This window comes from Lygodium microphyllum, chromosome 11 (genome assembly GCF_053477565.2).
Source record: "Lygodium microphyllum isolate KBCC chromosome 11, Lygodium_microphyllum_v1.1.10, whole genome shotgun sequence".
Classification (NCBI taxonomy): Eukaryota; Viridiplantae; Streptophyta; class Polypodiopsida; order Schizaeales; family Lygodiaceae; genus Lygodium; species Lygodium microphyllum.
This window is the reverse complement of record NC_141145.1, coordinates 129,435,767-129,456,649: the sequence shown is the minus strand read 5'-3', so window position 1 is coordinate 129,456,649 and position 20,883 is coordinate 129,435,767. Positions and strand designations below refer to the sequence as shown.

At 43.8% G+C, this 20,883-nt stretch overlaps 1 protein-coding gene across 2 annotated transcripts in view; it reads left to right on the top strand.

The window, feature by feature from the left end:
* LOC148029373 (COP9 signalosome complex subunit 5-like) overlaps positions 1 to 20,883 on the top strand; it is a 53,101-nt gene that overhangs the window by 18,705 nt on the left and 13,513 nt on the right. Inside the window, exons 3-5 of one of the 2 annotated variants that reach the window (XM_087688177.1) lie at positions 20,133 to 20,414; positions 20,496 to 20,643; positions 20,722 to 20,807. In XM_087688177.1, coding sequence (XP_087544303.1) covers positions 20,133 to 20,414; positions 20,496 to 20,643; positions 20,722 to 20,807 — 516 coding nt within the window. Of the gene's footprint in view, positions 1 to 20,132; positions 20,644 to 20,721; positions 20,808 to 20,883 lie in introns of both variants that reach the window. The other variant, XM_087688176.1, reaches the window with a different exon arrangement.

Genomic DNA, 20,883 nt, shown 5'->3' with positions numbered 1-20,883 from the left:
GGATTTCGTGCCAAGGCAATGCAACTCTTATTGTCGCATTGCAAAATAGTAGGACAAGTCTGGAGGTAGCCAAGCTCCTCCAATAGCCACTGAAGCCACACAGTCTCACATGTGGTAGAGGACGCAGCCCGATACTCTGCCTCAGTCAAAGATAGGGCTACCATGGGCTGCTTCTTGCTACTCTAAGAGATAGCACCAGCACCCAAGGTAAAACAATAATCTATAGTAGACCGCCTTTGATCCATATCTCCGACCCAATCTGAATCACTCCAACCTGCAAGAACAAGATCAGAAGCACCTGTACCTGCTGGATAGAAAATCTCGAGGTCGGAGGTCCCCCTCAAAAACCAAAGTATCCTCTGAGCAGCCTGCCAATGCACCTGTCGAGGTGCATTCATGAACCCAACCAAGAGACCTACAGCAAAACATAGATCAACCCGTGTGTTGAGGAGCCAAATCAATGATCCAATCAGCTGATGGTAGAGAGTAGCATCCGCCAAAGGAGAATCTATGTGTGAAGTGGCCTTCTGATTCGGTTCCATAGGAGAAGAAATGGACCGACAATCCTCCATCTCAAAAGTCACCAAGAGCTCCTGTACATATCTCTGCTGAGAGATGAAAATCCCCCTCTGAGATTGATAAATCTCATGGCCCTAAAAGAAATGGAGAAGTCCTAAATCCGTCATCTTGAACTTTTGATGTAGGGCTGCCTTTGTCTCGTCGACCTTCTAGGCATGATCACCTGCAACAATCAAGTCATCAACATACAAAACAAACAACACACGACCTCCCTCGGAAGTGTGCACATAAAGCTGCGGATCGGCCCTAGAGCGACGATATTCCAACTTGGCCTGGAGAAATGAATCAATCTTCTCGTTTCAAGCACACGGAGCGTACTTTAGGCCATACAAGGCCTTTTTTAACTTGCAAACCTTCCCATCTGAGAAACCAAAACCAAGAGGCTGCTCTACATAGATCTCCTCCTTCAAATCACCATTCAAGAAGGCCGACTTCACATCCAACTGAAAAACAGGCCATCTCCTATGACTAGCCAAGGCAAGAACAACATGAATAGTTGCCATGCGAGTTGTAGGGGCAAAAGTATCATGGAAGTCAATAACTGGGCGCCGTGCAAAACCTTTAGCAACAAGGCGAGCCTTGTGCTTGTCCAACGAGTCATCACTATGGTACTTGGTCTTGAAGACCCATTTGACACCAATCACCTTTTTATGAGAGGGACGAGACACAAGGAACCAAGTGCCATTCTGCCCAATAGCCTCCAACTCGGCTTCCATCGCCTTCCACCAATGATTAGACTGTAAAGCCTCCTTCAGTGATGTAGGCTCTCTATCTTGCATAACACGGGACATCAAACAGTAGTTAGAGCAAACAAGCTCCGTAGAATGTGCCTAGTGCCTTCATGACCTTCGTGGTCTATCCTGCGGTTCCCACTCTTCAGGGATCTCCTCGATCCTTGAATCACGGAGTGTGTCACGGGCCCAACGAGGAGGAGGCCGTGCTTCCCAGCTATCGAAGACTCCGGTACATCCATTGATGGGATCTCCACTGGGGTAGCGGGTGGAAGAGAAGACTCGGAATTTGAAAAAAAATCTCCATCAAGAGGCTCTGGCTCCAAAGGAATTGTCTCGATAGCCCAACTCTCCCCTGGATCTCCAAGTACGGGGTGCTCCTCACCCCCCTCTGTGGCCGGAATTTCCACAAACTGCACATCTTGGCTCGTGTAGACATCATGCTTCATGGGATCATACAAGTGATAACCTTGGGATTGGGAGCTGAAGCCAACAAATACTTGTTGTGAGGAAGCGGCCTCAAATTTGTCACGCTGCGTCTTCGGGATGTGCACATAGGCATCACACTCAAAGATCTTGAAATGAGAGACATCAGGCTTAGTCCCAAAGTAAGCCTCAAAAGATGTCATCATGTCAACGGTCGAAGTGGGGGATTGATTTAGGATGTGGATTGCCGTAGCCACTGCCTTGGTCCACAGAAACTGAGGGTTTGTCGGTGCTTCATCATGGTGCGTGCCATCTCGACTACACTTCGGTTCTTCCGCTCCAAAATGCCATTCTCTTGAGGAGTGTTGATATTAGCAAACTCCTGATGAATGCCTCTATTTGCACAAAAACGAGCAAACTCATTAGAAACAAATTCACCACCCTTGTCTGATTGCAAGGTCTTTAATCTCCTGTCCGATTGGTTCTCCTTGAAGAGAAGCCAAACCTTGAAGTGGGAGAAAGCCTCCGACTTTAGCGCCAAGAAGTAGGCCCAAGTCATCCTACTGTAGTTATCTACGATCAACATGAAGTAAGAGCTCCCCTTCAAGGACTTATTCCTCATTGGACCACAAAGATTTGTAGATACAAGCTCTAGACCGTCTCGAAGCTTTGTTGGGAATCGCATCCCTATGCTGCTTCCCATGAATGCAGGAGATGCATGGTTGCTGGCTCACCACTATGTCCGGCAAACCTCGAACAAGTGATCCTCGTGATGCCTTCTGAAGATACTCATAGTTCAGATGGCCAAACCGAGCATGCCATAGCTCGGACTGTGTGTGAGAGATAAGAAGAAAAGAGGTAAGAGCAGAAGAAGACTACAATTTGTAGATGCCATTCTCCTCATACCCTGAAGAGGGAACCTTCCTTGATTGTGGATCAAGGACTCGAACAACATCACTGTCAAACTCCACCAAGAGATCAAGAGAACAAATCTTATGTATCGAAAGCAAATGATATCCTAAACCTGGCACATGCAACACCTCGGAAGTGTGGGTACCACCACGTCCATCTGGAATTGGTTGCATCTTACCTCGTGCAGCAATAGACATGGAAGAGTTGTCTCCTATGAGAATCTGCCCACATGAAGGTCGCAAATGGGACACCAATTGTCGAAGGAGTCATGTGCCGCGAGGCACCACTGTCCACGATCCACTCTCAAGCTTGGGGAGCTGTCATTGCAGTATCAGAAGTCTTCGGTGAAGTGTCCTCAATGAATGTTAGGCGTAGAAAAGCAGCTGATGAGGGTGCAGCCACCGCTCCAGAATCCTTCGTTTCCTTTTGCTTGGTGTTCTTCTTGCTCTTGTCGAGGCAGACCTTCCAATGGCCGGTCTTACCACAAATATGACATGACGATTCTTTGTCTTTGATCTTCTTGGATTTGTTGTCTTCCTCCTTTTGGTCCTTTCCCTTCTTCTGAGAGGTTTGGTGACCAATCAATGCCTCCAATTTGGAAGCATTCTGTCGCTTCAACTATTCCTCTTGGTCCAAGACCATAGAAACTAACTCTTTCCACCAATGAAGAGTCGACTCCTGTCTTGAAGCAATAAGAGCGGAATAAAAAGTACTGAATCATGGTGGCAACTGGGACAATAAAGTGATCGCCATGTCTTTGGAGGAAATGGGCTTCTTGGCATTTTGAACCTGCATCTGAAGTTGCTGCAGCTTGTTGATGTGTTCCCAAAGCGTAGAAGACTTATTCACGGACAGGGTCCACATCTGCACCTCCAAAGAAACCCTCTTCATAAGAGTCATTTGGTTGTACATTTGGTCAAGCTCCAGCCATATCTCCCAAGCCACCGTCAAGTGCTCTATATGGGCTATCACAGCTATTGTACAGGATAGAAAAAGAAAAGAACGGATCCTGGCATTCAGCTTGTCCCAATGAGACTGGGCCTTGGTCAACTCTGCATGAGCACTTGAAGAGAGTTTGGACTCATCTCTCAGCAAGGGCCGGTTGATCTCCTCCATCATAAGCTTCGCCAAATCATAAGACTCCAATATGGTCAACATCATCACACGCTAGATGCAGTGATTGTCGCCATCGAGCTTTTGATCTGATGGAAGAACTGATAAGACAAGCAACTTCCTGTCCAAGATTGCCTGGAGTCTACGTCAGTCTTTGTAGATATCTTCACCTGCAATGCGTGCACAAACGCAAAAGAAACCCCTTCTTGACTGTGAAAACACAGCTTGCTAGGGCTCTCGTCTCCGTGTCTCGAACCTTCTTCAGCCTGCTGGAGGCGATGAAAAGGTAAAATCTGCACTTGAAGGCCAAAAACACAGCCTTCTTCCTTCTCTAATAGCAGAAAAATAGTAGCAGCTTCAGCAAATCTTCTCTTTTCTCGCACCCCCACGCTCGCCTCAACCTTGTTCTGATGCGTAGCCCACCTACTCGCACTTGAACGCTGAAAATGCAGCCTTGTGCCGCGCTGAAAACTCCTCTTTAATTAGATCCACCCTAGGTGAGTCCTTCAATGCTTTGATACCATGTCAAAGTGAAGCAATGCGGAAGTGAATGACCATGACAAAGAGTGAATAGAGAGAGAAGAGAGAGAGAGAGAAAGAAAGTGAAATGCAGAAAATCTGCGGTGAAGAATGCTGTATAAGGATGCAGAATTATACACGGGTGCAGAGAGAATATTTGCATATGTCTTCGCCTTGAGGACTTCGATCTCCATCAGCCCCGAGTACTGTCTTCGTCACCAACAAGCTGAAATCTGTTAGATACAAGTATCCAAGTCTGTTGCAAACTCAGCCTTATAAAGGCTGAAAAGAATGCCTGGAAAATACCTGAAATAATCAGGTCGACTGCATTTAATGCAGTTGACTGCAGTCGGACAGTCCGACTGCAGCCACGTGGCAAAATTGTCACGTGGCACTGCTGACATGGCAGGAGATGGCTCTCAACAGGACATTGGACACCCTACTGGCCCCAAAATTGGTAACCCTTGCGGTATTTCTTTATCTTATATTGCAATTAGAAGGAGCACAATTGTGATCTTGTAATCTCCTCTGCTAATCCAAGTGCCTCTTGTTATCAAAACTGACCAGCAAGTCTCCAAAATAAATTTCCCCTTGGTTTGCTTGGGGATTGGCCTTCACCTTGCTCCTTGAAAGACAAATTTAGCCCTAAATTTGATATTGGCTTTTTGGTCTTTTGAATCTCCTTGAAATTCCTTAATTTTAGCTACTGGAATTTATATCCTAGGCCCTCAATTTTAAGCATGTATCCCAAGGTGGCTATCAAACCCTAATTTTTGCTGTAAATTAGGGTTTACACCAAAGTTAAACTGAAATCTCTTCCTTTGATGGCTCAAACTATTGGAAAATGCTGAGATAACTTGAGAGTTGAGAGATGGCTGGGAGATGAAAGAAAATGGTATAGAGAGAGAAATTTCTGAGTTTCATCGTGAGATATAGTGAAAAGCTATTTCTGCCCTTTTCAAACAGCCATAGAAGCTGTCACCTATAGTTTAGGACCACTAGAAAGATTGCTGCCCTCTCTTGTATGCTGTCGTCTGCACTAGAAGGACATTGGGCTGTTGTCACCTGCTCCTAGAGGGCTCCAAACTATTGTCACATGCTGTAGAATTGATCCATGGTGGCTGCAAATCACATCAGCAGCCTCTCCTTTGTCTTTAACAGCCTCCTTCTCTCTCACAAGGGTTGGAATAGACTTCCACCAGTCCCTTAAAACGTTTTTTCCACTTGCATGGCAAGTTTTGCCAAGTGGCAGGCTTCTAATTCCATTTCCTAGCATTATCCAACTTATTAAATTAATTTTGAAAATTAATTTAATAATTATTCTAGTGCCCAAAAAAATAATTCCACCACTCAATAATTAAAGTTGCTAGGCTAATTTTTCTTCCAAGTATTCTTGAGGAATCATTGACCCTTAGATTGTTGAATACGCAGCTAGTGGAAGATTTGCAGCAAGGGAAGTGTGCAGGTGAGTGAGAGTGACAAAGAGAGTACGAGCTGATTTGGGTGTACCAACAATGTGTTAGTACACAAAGAATAAAATGTATTTATACTTTTGGCCCGTAAGGGTGCATTCACATGTACAACATAATAATACATGTGTACAATATACGAAGGTGAATAAAGGACCTTTACATCCTAACAACCTCCCACTTAAAGGTCTGAAGTGAACCTTTAACCAACTCCCACTATTTCAGCTTTCTACCTATCTGAGTGGTCACAAATGCATGAAAAGTTTTAAAAACAACAAACACTTCATTTTTTCTTTTTTAACAGATAAACCTAAATATTCATGGAACAATCATCAATAAAAGAGATAATATATGGAGCACCACCCAACGATTTCACAGGCATACTACATACATCAGAATGCACTAAGTCCAAGACATTGGACTTACGGGAGACACTAGAGTAAAAGGAAAAATTTACTTACTTTCCAAACTGACAGTCATTACAAAAATCAACTTTAGAGCCTTTTCCATCAACCCTCTTCAAAGAGGTAAGGACATCAAGTCCTTTATGGCTCATATGGCCTAATCTCTTGTGCCACAACTCCAAATGACATCCAATTTCAGCAACTGCAAGAAACTTACCATTCAAAGCTTTATAGTGCAGACAATACAAAATGCCCTTCTTGGTTCCTTGCCTTTGGTTGCCTCAGATGCATCTGTCTTATCCTCTTTCTTCTTTTTGTCTCGTACATTCTTCTTTCTCTCTTGTTTCTTCTTGTAGTATCTGCAATTAGGCTTCTTGTGTCCCTTCTGACCACATTGATAGCAAGTAATATCACTCTTTTTCTTTCCTTTGCTCTTGCTTTTGCTTCTCTGTCCAACATTTGCATTTTTCTTTTCAGCCCTGCCTCTAACATTGTAAGCTGAGTTGTTGCCTTCTCCACTAGACTTACGTCTAATTTCTTCATTCAAGATTGAACCCCTCACACCATCATATGAGAGATTGGGGTTATTACTGAGAGAAACTACCAAGGTCTCCCAAGAATCAGGTAGTGTCATGATCAGAAAGATTGCCCTCAACTTATCATCAAAATCCAAATTAGCATCCTTGAGCTGATTTAAAATACGAGTAAATGCACTCAAGTGCTCAGCTATAGGCTTGGACTCATCCAGCCGCATATTCACCAACTTGTGTATTAAATGCACCTGATTAGTAGGTGTGGTGATCTCATAGGTAGTTTTCAACTTCTCCCATATTGCATGACTAGTATCTAAGGCCTTAATGTCTGTCAAAATGTCATCAGTGACACCCATCTTTATATAAGCCAGAGCCTTTTTGTTGACTTTAGCCCAATCTGTATCAGACATTTGTGCAGGTTTATCTTTCTGCAAAGCATCCTCACAATCCTTTAAGAACAATATGCCCTGCATACGGTCTTTCCAAAGGTTAAAACCTTGAGCATCAAACCGTTTGATTTCCATTAAACTCTTAATGTCAGAATTGGAAGAAGTTGCAGCCATTTTTATCACAAACACAAGTGTAAATGTATTGAACTGCAAGAGCACTAGCTAAACCAGCAAATACACTGCTGTTCTTGCCTAACTAGCAATACACCTCTGCTGTTTTTACATAAACTAGCTACCACAAGGGCAAATACTGCAGAAATTTACCAAAATCTGCACAAAATCCCAAATTTCCAGGTCCAATGGTGCGTAAATGTCAGCCAATCTGACCCAGCTAAGCAAAATTTCATCAATAGATGAAAAGCCCCAATTTTTCTAGGTCCAATGTCAAAAAATTTTACTCGGATGAGAAAAATTCCAATAAATTTGGCAAAATCCCCAATTTAAGTGAGGTCAATATGCACAATATTTGCAATTTTTGACACAAATGTCACTGTCAAGCATAAATAACATCAAATTTGGGAAAAGCCCCAAATTTCTAGGAGCAGATTTACACAAATTTGTGTTCTATGCTTACACGCGCGAAGGCCCGAAAGAGTAGGAAATAAGAAGGATTGAAAAAATTTCTAATTTATCAAAAAAGGGGGGGGGGCCTGTTGACGTGCCCGTCCAGCCCCGTTAGTCAGTCGCGTGATGTGAGACCTCGCCGGCACCTGTCACCAGTCTCAAGCAGTCAGCCTTGTGTTGACCTAGAGCCAGAGCGCCGTTTACATTCTGCGTGCTCCTGTCAGCCATCAGCCCTGTTGTTGGCTGCCTGGTCATGAGTAGGTCCCGTCTCGTCTGCCTTTGCGCGCCTGTCACTTGCGCCTATCGCCTGTCAGTCGCCTACCTATCACGCTTGACTTGTCGAGTAGTCTGTCTGGTTCCCTTGTTTGACACGCATGTAGTAGGAGACATTATTGCAGCTACAATGTCTGGTCCCCACTGTAGGGTCCTTGACCTATTACCATGACATAATTGCCATGTGTATCACATGTGCTAAACAATCTTGCACATTTGATTAATAACTTAATCAAATGTTATTGGCAAGATTAAAGCATCTTAAAATTTCACATCCCCATGACACCAATGGTGATGAAGTCCGTCGAAGAAAATTGTCCATGAAGAAGCTCCTCACGATCTCGGGAAACCCCCTTTGAAACACTAGGGGCTAGGAAACCCACAGTTGCATCACCGAGATTGTCCCTCTCTGAAAGGGATGGAGGGTACGAGGGAACCACTGGAGGAGAGGGGGGGATGGAAAGAAAGTTGTGGAATAAATGGTGCACAAGCGGGAATGGATGTAGCAATAGGCTATTGCCTTGGAGGACCTTGCATAAGAGAAGGAGAATTGAGCAACTCACTCTCTTGCCAACTTGTCGTGATAACAATGCGTGTAGAAGAATCCTCAATAGAAATGGCCTGCTCAGTGAAGACAACACCAGTGATGGGCATTGATACAATGCCACTGATAGTGATTGAACCCTCAGAAGGGCATAGATCCCGCAATAAATTACCTCGTGGAGTCATATGATTAGAAGCTCTACTATCAACCAGCCAAGGCCTCTTTAAAGACAAAGCAACCATTGAAGAAGGCTCCTCCATTTGAATAATATGAAGAAACAGTGACTCATGGGTAATTGTTGGAGTAGAGGTAGAAGGTTCGGATGTTTTAGCTCCATCCTTTGCTCTTGGATGAAGATGAGGATACTTTTTCCAACATTTCTCCTTTGGATGTGCCCCTTTTTCACAATATGGGCATTTAGGCTTCTTTGGGTTGGAGTCAGAGTTGGAAGAACTCTCTTGTCGTTTACCTTTGACTTCTCTTTCTTTCTCTTCTTCCCTATCGAACTTGCAACCAAAGCTTTGGTGGAGGTGGATCCACTGACCACCTCTTGGGCGTGCTCGTCATGCTCCAAAACAAGTGGGGCAAGCTCTTCTCATAGAAGCTTCTCGTGGGTCCTCGATGTAAAAAGGCTAGTGTAGAAGACATCAAACCGTGGATATGGCAGGTGAGTCAAGAGAATCATGGCCATATCCTATGAAGATATCATCCTGCCAAGGGATGCAAGCTCCTCCCTCATATCCTCCAATAGTGAGTATCCATAATTTCTTCTCGAGAGTTATTTGGTGGGCAAATGTCTTCTTATGGCACAAAGAAGCAAGCTCTGTCCACACTTCAGTTGCTTTTCGCAACCTATACACATGCACTAGGACAGAATCCAGTAAGCTCATAAAGAGGAAAGATCGAGCTGTAGAGTTGGGGATTTAGGGCTGCACAATCCATCGATGATCCAATGATGGGATCCTCCACTAGACGGGGAATAGAGTGGGTAACAAATGTGGAGGTATCAAGGATACACCACCTTACATGACCAAAGCAAGTAGTTCGAACCATCAAGCTGGTCTTCTTTGGGCAAAGAAGGGAGTATGGTCACCTATATAGAGGGTGCCATGGATGGCATTTTGAGGCCAGCAAAATAGGCCTTCTGTGACACGAGGAGAACGGGGAGAGGAGGGATCCTGTACAAATGGGCTAGGTGACCTCCGTTCTTCACGATTTGTGTGATAATCTCGCTTCATTCAGAGGAGTGATGAGAATGCCCCTCAATGGTATCATCAAAGCTAGGAAATTGGTGGTAAGACATCTTCAATTGTTAGAGATAATGTCATCCCTTGGACAAGCATGTTTTGGATATGGGCAATTTTCATGCATTTCTTGTTAATCTAGGCATTCTACAGCAGTTGCTTGCAGTCTAGTATTGTCGTTTTGGAGTTTGGGCAGGTGCCATCAGTCGTGGGTAGTTGGATAGATGCTACATGGCAGGCTGGACGTTTTTCACATGTGTGATTAATCGGTGCATTTACTGCAGCAGTTGGCACATTTATTGCTGGTCCACATGTCAATCGACAACAATTATTACCATTGTGGAGAAGAATGAGGAGAAAGGATGAGAGGGAGAGGAAGAGGGATTTGGGAAAGGGAGAGGGAGAGAGAGGAAGAGGGAGATAGATAGGGGGAGGAGACGCAGAGAAGGTGAGGGAAATGGATAGGGAGAGGGAGTAGAAGAGAGAGGGATAGGGAGAGGAGGAAGAGGGAGATGGATAGGGAGAGGAAGGTGAGGGAAAGGGATAGGGAGAGGGAGTAGAAGAGAAAGAGGGATAGGGAGAGGAGGAAAAGGAGAGAGAGAGAGAGAGAGAGAGTGTGTGTGTGTGTGTGTGTGTGAAAGTATACATTAACGTCTCTAAAAGGCCAATGTGGCCTATGAGACCAAAGCAATACATACAATGATGGTGTGTTTCTCATCTGGAACGAGAAAAGATGAAAAACATGCCTATAAGATTGAAAAAATGAAATATTGTCCTATAAAAGGGAAACTTGTCAATGATCTAAAAGTGAAAATAGAAAAAGGAAAACTCTCCATCAATGAGATGTTTGTCCTCTAAGGAGGTGTATCTCTGCATGGCTGAGGCGTCTCGGCATCTGTCTCCTGTGGCGCTCAATGATGGCTTTAATTTGTCTGTGGTGTGGATGTCTAGGCCTTCGTCCAGGTGGAAGGGGCGCCTAGACCGGCTAAGTGCCACTGCTCTATCCAAAGGGACACCTACAGAAGATGAGGTCCAATGATGATGTTTCACTGTGACTGCTCTCTGTCTATGTGAGCCGAGCTGTGGGGGCCTCCTACTCCGTAGAATTGTTGCTCTGCGCCTTTGGAGCTCCAAGAGGAAGAATCCCAAGCATCTTTGATCCTCAAACTGCATGATCCGTCTCAGGGGTCCAAAACCCTCTCGAAACAGACAGTGGTATCTACCTCGTATATCATAATATACAGTGCATCGGCAGATGTAGTGTTCCTCTGTCTCTGGCTCTTTGTCGCATAGTGGGCATATGCGTTCCTCTGTCTGTATACCCTCCCATCTGCCTGTCTCAATCCTTAGGTGGTGTGATGAGGTGCAGATCTGACCAATAACTGTGCGTAGTCCATGAGGCAGCTGTGTGTCCATGTAATTGGGTCGGGTGATGAAACCATCCTCAGATACCTGAAGGAAGTGGGTCTAGTAGTGTGCCATCCTCGTGCCATGGGGGAAGGGGGGTCGGCGGATCGAGGTCTTCTCCGTATCTAACTTCAGTATGTCTGTTCTGATCACATGGCTTAGCTTTGATCGGCTTAGGTCAAGTGTAGGGCAATCCAGGCTATAGTCAAAGGGGGGTAGTCTGTCAATCTGCAGCCCATGTAGACTCATCCATGTACTCATCTGAGCATACCAACAATGTCTGTCACCATCTGTTGCTAGTTGTCTAGAAGAGGCCAGGGCTATGTTAGCGATCAGAGCCAGGACTGCAGTCCAGTCGGACTGCCACGTGGCAGTCCGACCTGCTGCAGTACAGTCGGCTGCATTTAATGCAGCCGACCTGCATTTTCTGGCGCCGAGATAGTTTATAGCCGAGTTTTCAGTCTTCTGTACACGCTCTTTTGCTCGCAGATTACAAACTGGAGGCTCGCGCAGATTCCGTCTCTGTTCGCAGATTTCAGACAGGAGATCGTGCAGACTGTAGCGGACTTCGAGGTGAACAGCAGGTTGCATCATCGAGGTGGAGACACGCAGTCCAGCGCATTGCGCCCGTGTATATATCTGCATATCTTTGTATACAGCACACTTTATACAGCAGATCTTCATCTTCCACTGTCTCTTTCTCTCTTCTCTCTCTCTGCGTTCTCTCTCTCTCTGCGTTCTCTCTCTCTGTCCTATGCTTCCGCACCGCTGCACTCTGACATGGTATCAGAGCAGTGTTGAAGGGCTGATTGAGTACAGAACCAACTTGAAGAGGAGTTTCTATCGCGACACAAGGCTGCGTTTTCAGTGTTTGAGGGCAGGCAGGAGGGCTGCGCCTCGGAACAAGGCTGAAGCAAGCGTGGGTGCGCGGGAAAGGAGTCCAGGTGGTGGATTTGCTGCTGTTTTCTGCTGATTGACGAGGAGGAAGTTTGAGTTTTCAGCTTTCAAGTGCAGGTTTTGCTTTTTCATCGCCTCCGGCGGGTGAAGAAGTTTTAGGACGCGGAAGAGCCATAGCAGGTCGAGCTTTCACAGTCAGAGGGGGCTGCTTTTGCGTTTGTGAAGGCATTACAGGTGAAGATGTCTACAGAGATTGACTTGGAGGGAAGCATAGGATTGAGAGAGATCGACCGGCCCTCGGTGAGAGATGAGTCCAAACTCTCTTCCGATGCTCGTGCGGAGTTGGCCAAGGCACAGTCTCACTGGGACAAACTGAATGCCAGGATTCGTTCCTTTCTTTTTCTGTCTTGTACTACAGCCGTGATAGCTCACATCGAGCACTTGACGGTGGCTCGGGAGATATGGCTCAGACGGTGCATTGGCAGGCTGCTCAGAGGATACTTTGGTATTTGAGGGGGACATCTGATTTAGGGATTCATTATCCAGCAGGCACAGGTGGTTCAGATCTTGTACTTGCAGGTTGGAGCGACTCGGATTGGGCCGGTGATGTGGACCACAGGCGGTCTACTACAGGTTACTGCTTTACCTTGGGTGCAGGTGTTATCTCATGGAGTAGCAAGAAGCAGCCCACGGTAGCCCTTTCGTCTACTGAGGCGGAGTATCGGGCCGTGTCTTCCACCACCTGTGAGGCTGTGTGGCTTCGGAGATTGTTGGAGGAGCTTGGCTGCCCCCAGACTCGTCCTACTTTGCTGCAATGCGACAATGAGAGTTGCATTGCCTTGGCACGGAATCCTATTTTTCATGCCCGGACGAAGCACATAGAGATCCAGTACCACTTCATCAGAGAGAAGCTTCTGGATGAGACCATCACTGTGGAGTACTGCAAGACAGAGGACAATCTTGCAGATTTGTTTACAAAGGTGCTTCCCCAGGCCCTACTTCAGAGACATTCCAGATCCCTCAAGCTTCTGCCCCGCCCAGGCTCTGAGAGGGGGTGTTAGCGATCAGAGCCAGGATTGCAGTCCAGTCGGACTGTACAGTTGGACTGCCACGTGGCAGTCCGACCTGCTGCAGTACAGTCGGCTGCATTTAATGCAACCGACCTGCATTTTCTGGCGCCCAGATTTTTGGCTATTTATAGCCGAGTTTTCAGTCTTCTGTACACACTCTTCTGCTCGCAGATTACAGACTGGAGGCTCGCACAGATTCCGTCTCTGTTCGCAGATTTCAGACAGGAGATCGTGCAGACTGCAGTGGACTTCGAGGTGAACAGCAGGTTGCATCGTCGAGGTGGAGACACACAGTCCAGCGCACTGCGCCCGTGTATATATCTGCATATCTTTGTATACAGCACACTTTATACAGCATATCTTCATCTTCCACTGTCTCTTTCTCTCTTCTCTCTCTCTGCGTTCTCTCTCTCTCAGTCCTACGCTTCCGCACCGCTGCACTTTGACAGGCTAGCCGTGGGTATCTATCTTGGGGGAGCTCCCATAGTCTATGTATGAAAGTCACTGCTTGGACCAAGGCCTCAGCCACCATGGGTGATGCTCCCAACTCAGCTCTGATAATCTCATGTGGGGTCGAGCTCTTCGCTCGTATCATACGTGAGATCATCATGACCAGTGGTCTTTCCATATGCTTCCACCCGTCATAGTATTCCTTCTCTGGTCCATCCTGGTCTCCCAAAGGCTGTCTCCTCGTGTGAAAGAGACTCGGACCCCAAATAATTGCGTCATATAGGAGTGTGGGTGTAACCAGGGTGTCAAAAAGCCACAATTTGGTGCGTGGCTCATGAAATTGTATGTGAGCACATTGCCTCTCCAATGCACCTAAGGCTGCATATGCTTTTGCCAAACGAGCCTTTGATGTCTCTCTCCAAGAGAACTGTGGTTCCTTCAATGTGACCCCCAAATAGACATACTGCCTAACCATCTCCATTGGCTCTCCATCAAAAGTAAACTGGTGCTCAGCTCTTGTCACCCAAGCAGCTGAAGTGTTAAATACCATAATTTAAGTTTTCCCAAGGTTCACCTTAAGATCTCTATCTCTGCAAAAAGCTGATAATGCATCCAAGTGTCTATTTAGCCTTTCAGACGAGTCAGATATAAGTACAATATCATCGGCATAAAGCAGTAATGGTATCAGCACTGCAGCTAGGCTGGCTCAGGCTCCACCAGTTCTTTCCACATATTTTGAAATTTCATCTATGTACAACCCAAATAGTGTCGGTGAAAGTGGACAGCCTTGTTTCATCCCAATGGTGCTATTGACTGTATCTGAGATGCCCTCAGGTGTTCATACTCTGCCCGTCACTGTCTCATACAAGGCATAGATACTCCTATCTCTACAGGCACATCAATGTTTTGCATTCTTCTCATGAGTCTAGCATGTGGCACTGTGTCAAAGGCCTTGCAAAAGTCCACAAAACAACAGTAGATCTTTTTCTTGAATGCCTTGCCTTCTTCGATGATTGCCCTCAATGTAAAGATATGGTCTAGAGTTGTATATCCCCTCCTGAAGCCAGCCTGGCCTTTTGAGCTCAGGCCATGCATCTCGGCCCATTCACTCAATGCTTGTTCCACGATAGAGAGAGAGAGAGAGAGAGAGAGAGAGAGAGAGAGAGAGAGTGTAGGGTGATTGAAGAAGATGGAGGCTTGAGCTCAAGAGAGGGAGCTTATTAAATTTTAATCACATGGTTAAGTAAATGTTGCATATGCGAGGTGTAACTCGGGTTAGAGTAAATTTATGAGCTCGAGACCCGAGAAAATCACGGGATGTCAAAGGCAAAAGTTGTAGTAAGTTATGCCGCACAGGTACTTGGTGGTATCTGGTGCCAGTTGTTGGCCTAGGTCATTCATTTGGCCATAAGTGTCAGTTGGTGACATTAGAGAAGTGGTGTTTAATGGTACCTAACGCCAATTTGATGGTCAAAGATGATGTAGAGACACTCGAGAATGGAAGTTGCCCAGCCAATTTAATTATTGGCCAGTTAGATTATTTTTCAGGGCACCGAAATAATTATTAGATTAAATTTTAGTATTTAAAGACTGAAAATTAATATTTAATTATGGATAATGCTAGAAAAACCATTTGGAAAGGGTATCACTTGTCAAAAATGCCCATGCAAGATTGAAAAATGTCTTTAGACGTTGGAGAGAGGCATTTTAGTGCATTTTGCTTGCAAGAGAGAGAGAGAGGAGATATTGCTGGTCTGATTTGCAGCCATTGGAGGATCTTTTGAGACAGCCAGGGGCAGGAGCAAACCAATTAAGAGCAGGTGACAACGTCTACAGGTTGTTGAGACAGGACAGTAGCAGTAAATGACTGATTTTCTTCAGTTCTTTGCATCTACAAGTTGTTGAGATAGGGTAACAACACTAAATTAAATATTTTCTTCAGTTCTTCACGAAGAAAGTTTGAATTTTGTCTCTCCTCAGCATTCTCTCTCATCTCCTAGCCTTTTCACAGCTTGCTCCGAAGATTACGGCATTGAGATCACCAGAGGCTGAGAAATTTCAGATTTCTCTGTTGTAAACCCTAATCTGAAGCAGAAATTAGGGTTTAGCAGGAGCCTCGGGAAGCTGCCAGAAATTGGAAGCTCCAAGACTTGGATTCAATAGGGTTGAATCTGTTTTCATTCAAATTCAGGTGGAGGGACCAGCAAATCAATGAATTTGGGGTATTTTTTATCTTCATCAAAGTAGATGAAGGCCAATTGGCTGCCCGAATCAAGGGGCAAATCAGATTGAAGACTTGCTAGTCATTTTGGACAGCAAGGGGAGTTGGAATACCAAAAGGGATTGGGAGAATCCCATTGTACATCAACTTCTTCTTCAATTAAGTTAAATAAATACTGAAAGGGGCGTCAATTTTGGGACCAATAGGGTGTTCATTGTCAAAGATTGTAAACCAATTTGCATTTATTAGTTTTGTAATAAATATTACTGCTGTAACTAAGTTGTAATTAGGGAATTACCACCCATTCACAGAAGGAAGGCACTAGATACCACCAAGTACTTGTGCGGTATAACTTATAGTAACTTTTGCCTTTGGCATCCCGTGATTTCCTCAAGTCTCAGACTCGTAAATTTACTCTAACCCCAGTTACACCTCGCATGTGTAACATTTACTTAACCATGTAATTAAAAATTAATCCACATGTTAAGTGAGGTTTCAAAAATACATGTCCTCATGACACTCAACCCAATAGTCCCTTTTCTTGAAGATGTTATTCTATAGGGACCACTTTATTAGGACTACAATAGATAACTTCATTGAGATACCTAGGCGCATACATGCTGCATGAGATGTGATTGGCCATTGGCCAACTTAGAGTCGTCTCTCATCAACTTGAGATTGAGATTGTGAGAGCAATCCGTATCCACAAAGTTGAGCGGATATGTAGACTATGCCAAGAGAAGGTGGAGAGCGAGGAGCACTACATCTATAGATGCATGGTGTATAACATAGTCTTGGCTAGAGTCCTTAGACTAGCGCTATTTGGGCTAGTTCCTAGTTGAGTTTCAGAGGCTCCACATCATTACTACATATAGGCATGCTGCAAAGAGAGGGCCAATAGTCAACTCACCTATTTCTTCTAGATAGTGAACACACAAATTGCACCTACATAGAGAGGGGTGACAATCCAAAGAGTTGTGCAGAGCAGAGCAATATGTCAACTGCAAGTGTAGGGATATTAGACACAAGCTACACGAGAGAGAGATGAGGGAGATCTGTCAGTGACACGAACAATACTTGATAGAGCTAAGGGAATGTTTGGATGCACCCCCATACTATCTCATCAGGATGTATGACATACTCTACCTATTGATCTTGACCGACTGGGTGGAGCTAGTTATCAGTGTATCATATTTAGTGATAGAGCTAGACATGTAATACTCCATATATCCACCCCATCATCTTCTTGCTGTATTGCTATATGGTCATTGCATTGTACATCACTTTAGTGTCTTTGCATAGTGATTATAATTTAGCACTTCACACTTTGACATCTATTGACGATTATCATTGTACATGGTTTTGTCTCATTGGCCATTTTTGGCCTTAGTAGACGTTAATATGGCTTTCTTTCTTCTTTCTTCCTTTCATAATTGTGTTTTTACTTCTACATGCGGGCTCACATTCAACACATATGTATACCCATTGTTTGTTCCTTTGGATTGCAATCTTGTGTTTAGACAGAGAAAAAGAGCTTTGCGAAGAGAATTGGCATTTAGATGGTGCAATGACAAAGAAAACAAGTAGTAGAAATGTCTCATTTTAGAACTTCTAGACAATGGAAAGTCTAATTTTTACTTTCTTACTTATTTTATAGTCGCAAAACCTCTCAAAAATGTCCAAGAAGATGCTATTCTCTCACAAATGCATTTTCTTCTTGGCTTGAGATAAACGTCTCATTTTCCTTGAATAACTAGAGAGAGAGGGTCATAATTTTCTAGCTCAAGAAAATTAGTAGAATTTGTTGCGCTCAATCATATGGTGCCATGTGTTTGCCCATGTGGTGTACCATATATCATGTAGCTGTCATGTGTTATTGATAAAAAATAGTAAAAGTTTGGCAAATGGCCTAATGGCCTATTCCCTCTTTCAATGCCTTCAATGCAACCTGCTATTTATTTGATCATTTGAGTAGGGTAGAGCCATCAAAATGGGAGATGTATTGGTATTGCCATTGCATATTTTAGAAGAGATTGGCAAGTCCTTGAGTTGTAGATTTACACTTCAATTTATAAGTTACTATATATCTTGTCAATAGTTCAATGTCATGACACATGCAAACTTCCTAGTAGGCCTAGTTGAGATGAAGACATTGATTGCCAATCATCCCATAGGTATGTAGCCCTATCCTAGTAAAGAGCTCTAGATTTTTGCCATGGTCAGTTTGCCATGATGAAGGTGCACTTTCCTATGCTGTATCAAATGGACATATATTGATGATGTGAAAGAGTTGGGCTGAAGAGAGGGAAGAATATGTGTAGTAGGGTTTGAAGATGAAGTAGGTAAATGTCGTTGATAGTAGATTTGCCAATACAATCTCACACGTCTTCAGTGTGTTCAATATTTGCTCCTCCGTGTGTGAACACACATTATTGTGTTAAGAGTCGTGGAGTGTGAATGTGGTCAAGTTCATTGTGCTAGTTGCGATTGCGGAGGGTCACGTCACATTTCAAGGTTAGATTTGATGCTTTTCTTGTGTGACATTATTAGTGAGGTCGTAGAGATTTCCTCCAATGACATCATGAGAAGGTAAAGCCACCAAGCCTGTAAATTGGGCTATTATGTTTGTTTCGATCAATTAGTCATTTCTTTGTGTGTGTGTGTGTGTGTGTGTGTTATAAATAAATAAATATATCCATCCTATAATTGGTATTAGGGCCTAAATCTCTCCCAGATCGGCCTTTACTGCTATCAACATACATCAACCCATCTAATTTGTTAACAACTTCACTAGTTCTTCATGCCTTATCCATTAACATGTGCTACTAGATATATGTCACTTATACCTATCAAATCTTATCTTCCCAATGTGCTAGTGAAATGTCTTTAGAGACCAAGAGCCACATCAAACACAACCCGTCACGGGGTTGTGAATTTTTAACTTAAGGCTCTTGGGACACTTAAGTTGTGCACAGTGCACGTGTGAGATTAAGTTGAATGTGTGTCATGGTGACAAGGCAATCCTAGCTTTGGCAATGGGGGACATTGGCAAAAGTTGTGTGGATTGGTGCTAGTGGAGTATGGAGTTAGATCTTGGTCAAGGATATTAAATAGGCCCTTGGAATGGACTTTTGGTGCCATGGGGTTTAGAGATTTAAGCGATTTAATGCCCTAGATTAAGGTTTGTGGAAAGTTTCAACAATTTCAGGCTCAAAGAGGTTAAAAATAAAAAAATTGGATTGGGCATGGGCAAAGTTTGCAAAGGGGCCATGCATTTTTCAATTTTTTTAATTATTGTTGGCTGGAATTAAGTCTAGAGGCTAAGTTTTCACGTGCAAGTTACACACACACACACACACACACACACACACACACACACACAGGTGTACGTGTAAGTACACAAATACATATATGTATGTGCGTGTGTGTATGTGTGCATGCGTGTAGAGAATTGTTTTCGCCTTTGGATTCTTTTATTTTTTTGGGAGTTGTGCACATAGGAGACTAGTGCCATCAGTTGGTATCTTAGTGAACTTGGCTATCAAGTGAAGAAGTTAAAGGACCAAAGGTTGACAAGTAAAGGTGAAGCGGGTATACAAACTGTTTTGAGTTATGTACAAGGGTCCATCTGCACCATGTACAAGGATCCATCTGCACCCAGCACCCAGTAGCCAGATGCACCTATTCTTTGTTGCAGTTCAATTTAAGCTTAGGTCAATTTGGCAGATAAAAGCTCTTCTAAAGAAGGTTCCAAACAAAGCACCATTCTGAATGGAGCTTCACATGATACAGTCCATATAACCCCTTGCTTTTGATAGTATTAAAGGCACTCCCAGCCTAATCTGTAACAGCAGCTTTGGACTTCCTTTTATTAAGGGTTTTAATATACATGCCTAATCCTAGATAAGTGAATGACTCCATTGCAAATCTTGACTAGACATTTCACATTTTTTGGTTAGAACCATGTGAGCAAAAATGTATTTTTCTACAATGTATCTTGATTTCAAAGAGGTGCACAATTGGTGCTATAAGCACAGCAGCATAGAGTTACTGCCGCTGTTTACCGGGGCTTTTAGTCAAAGCTTGTCGCACTTATCTTTTTTCACTTCTAGCACCGGGCAGGTGCCAGAGACTGTATACATCTAAACTTTAAAGAAGTTTTAAGAAAATCAAAATTTCAAGGACATAGATCTTGTAATTTTTTTGCTTTCTGTATGAGAAGATTGTTCTTTGCATGCATCTATGCTTATAGATCGGTTAAGATTTCTTGTTTATTTGTGCTTGTAGACACGATTCAGAAAAACTGAGGTTGGTGCTTTCTATGTAGGCTGGACGGAAAGAGAATGTGGTGGGTTGGTACCATTCCCATCCTGGTTATGGATGCTGGCTTTCAGGAATAGATGTTTCAACTCAGATGTTAAATCAGAAGTTTCAGGAACCATTTCTAGCTGTTGTGATTGATCCAACTAGAACTGTTTCAGCTGGTAAAGTAGAAATTGGTGCATTCCGAACTTACCCACAGGGATACAAGCCACCAGATGAGCCACCATCAGAATATCAGACTATTCCTCTTAACAAAATAGAAGATTTTGGTGTCCATTGCAAACAGGTACTTCCACAATTTCTTTCCGTGAAGTTTTGGTATCAGGATTCCAAAGAGATCCTCCTAATTTGGTACCTGGTATGGCAGTACTACTCTCTGGATATTACATATTTCAAGTCATCATTAGATTCACATTTGCTTGATCTTCTTTGGAATAAGTATTGGGTGAACACGCTTTCATCATCTCCACTTCTGGGAAATCGTGACTATGTTGCCGGTCAAGTCTCAGATCTAGGTGAGGTCTATCATTATTATTTGAAGGAGATCACATAATTAAGCAGCATATTATTTAACATATCTTTTGAATTTACAGCCGAGAAGCTAGAACAAGCTGAAAGTCATCTAGCACATTCAGGACGTGTTGGAGCCTTCTTTGCTCCTTCTCAGAGGAAAAGAGAGGTATTGATAATTTGCCAATCCTTTGTTATGCTTATATGGCCTTAACAAGGTGACAAATGAGTCAGCTTTGTGGTGT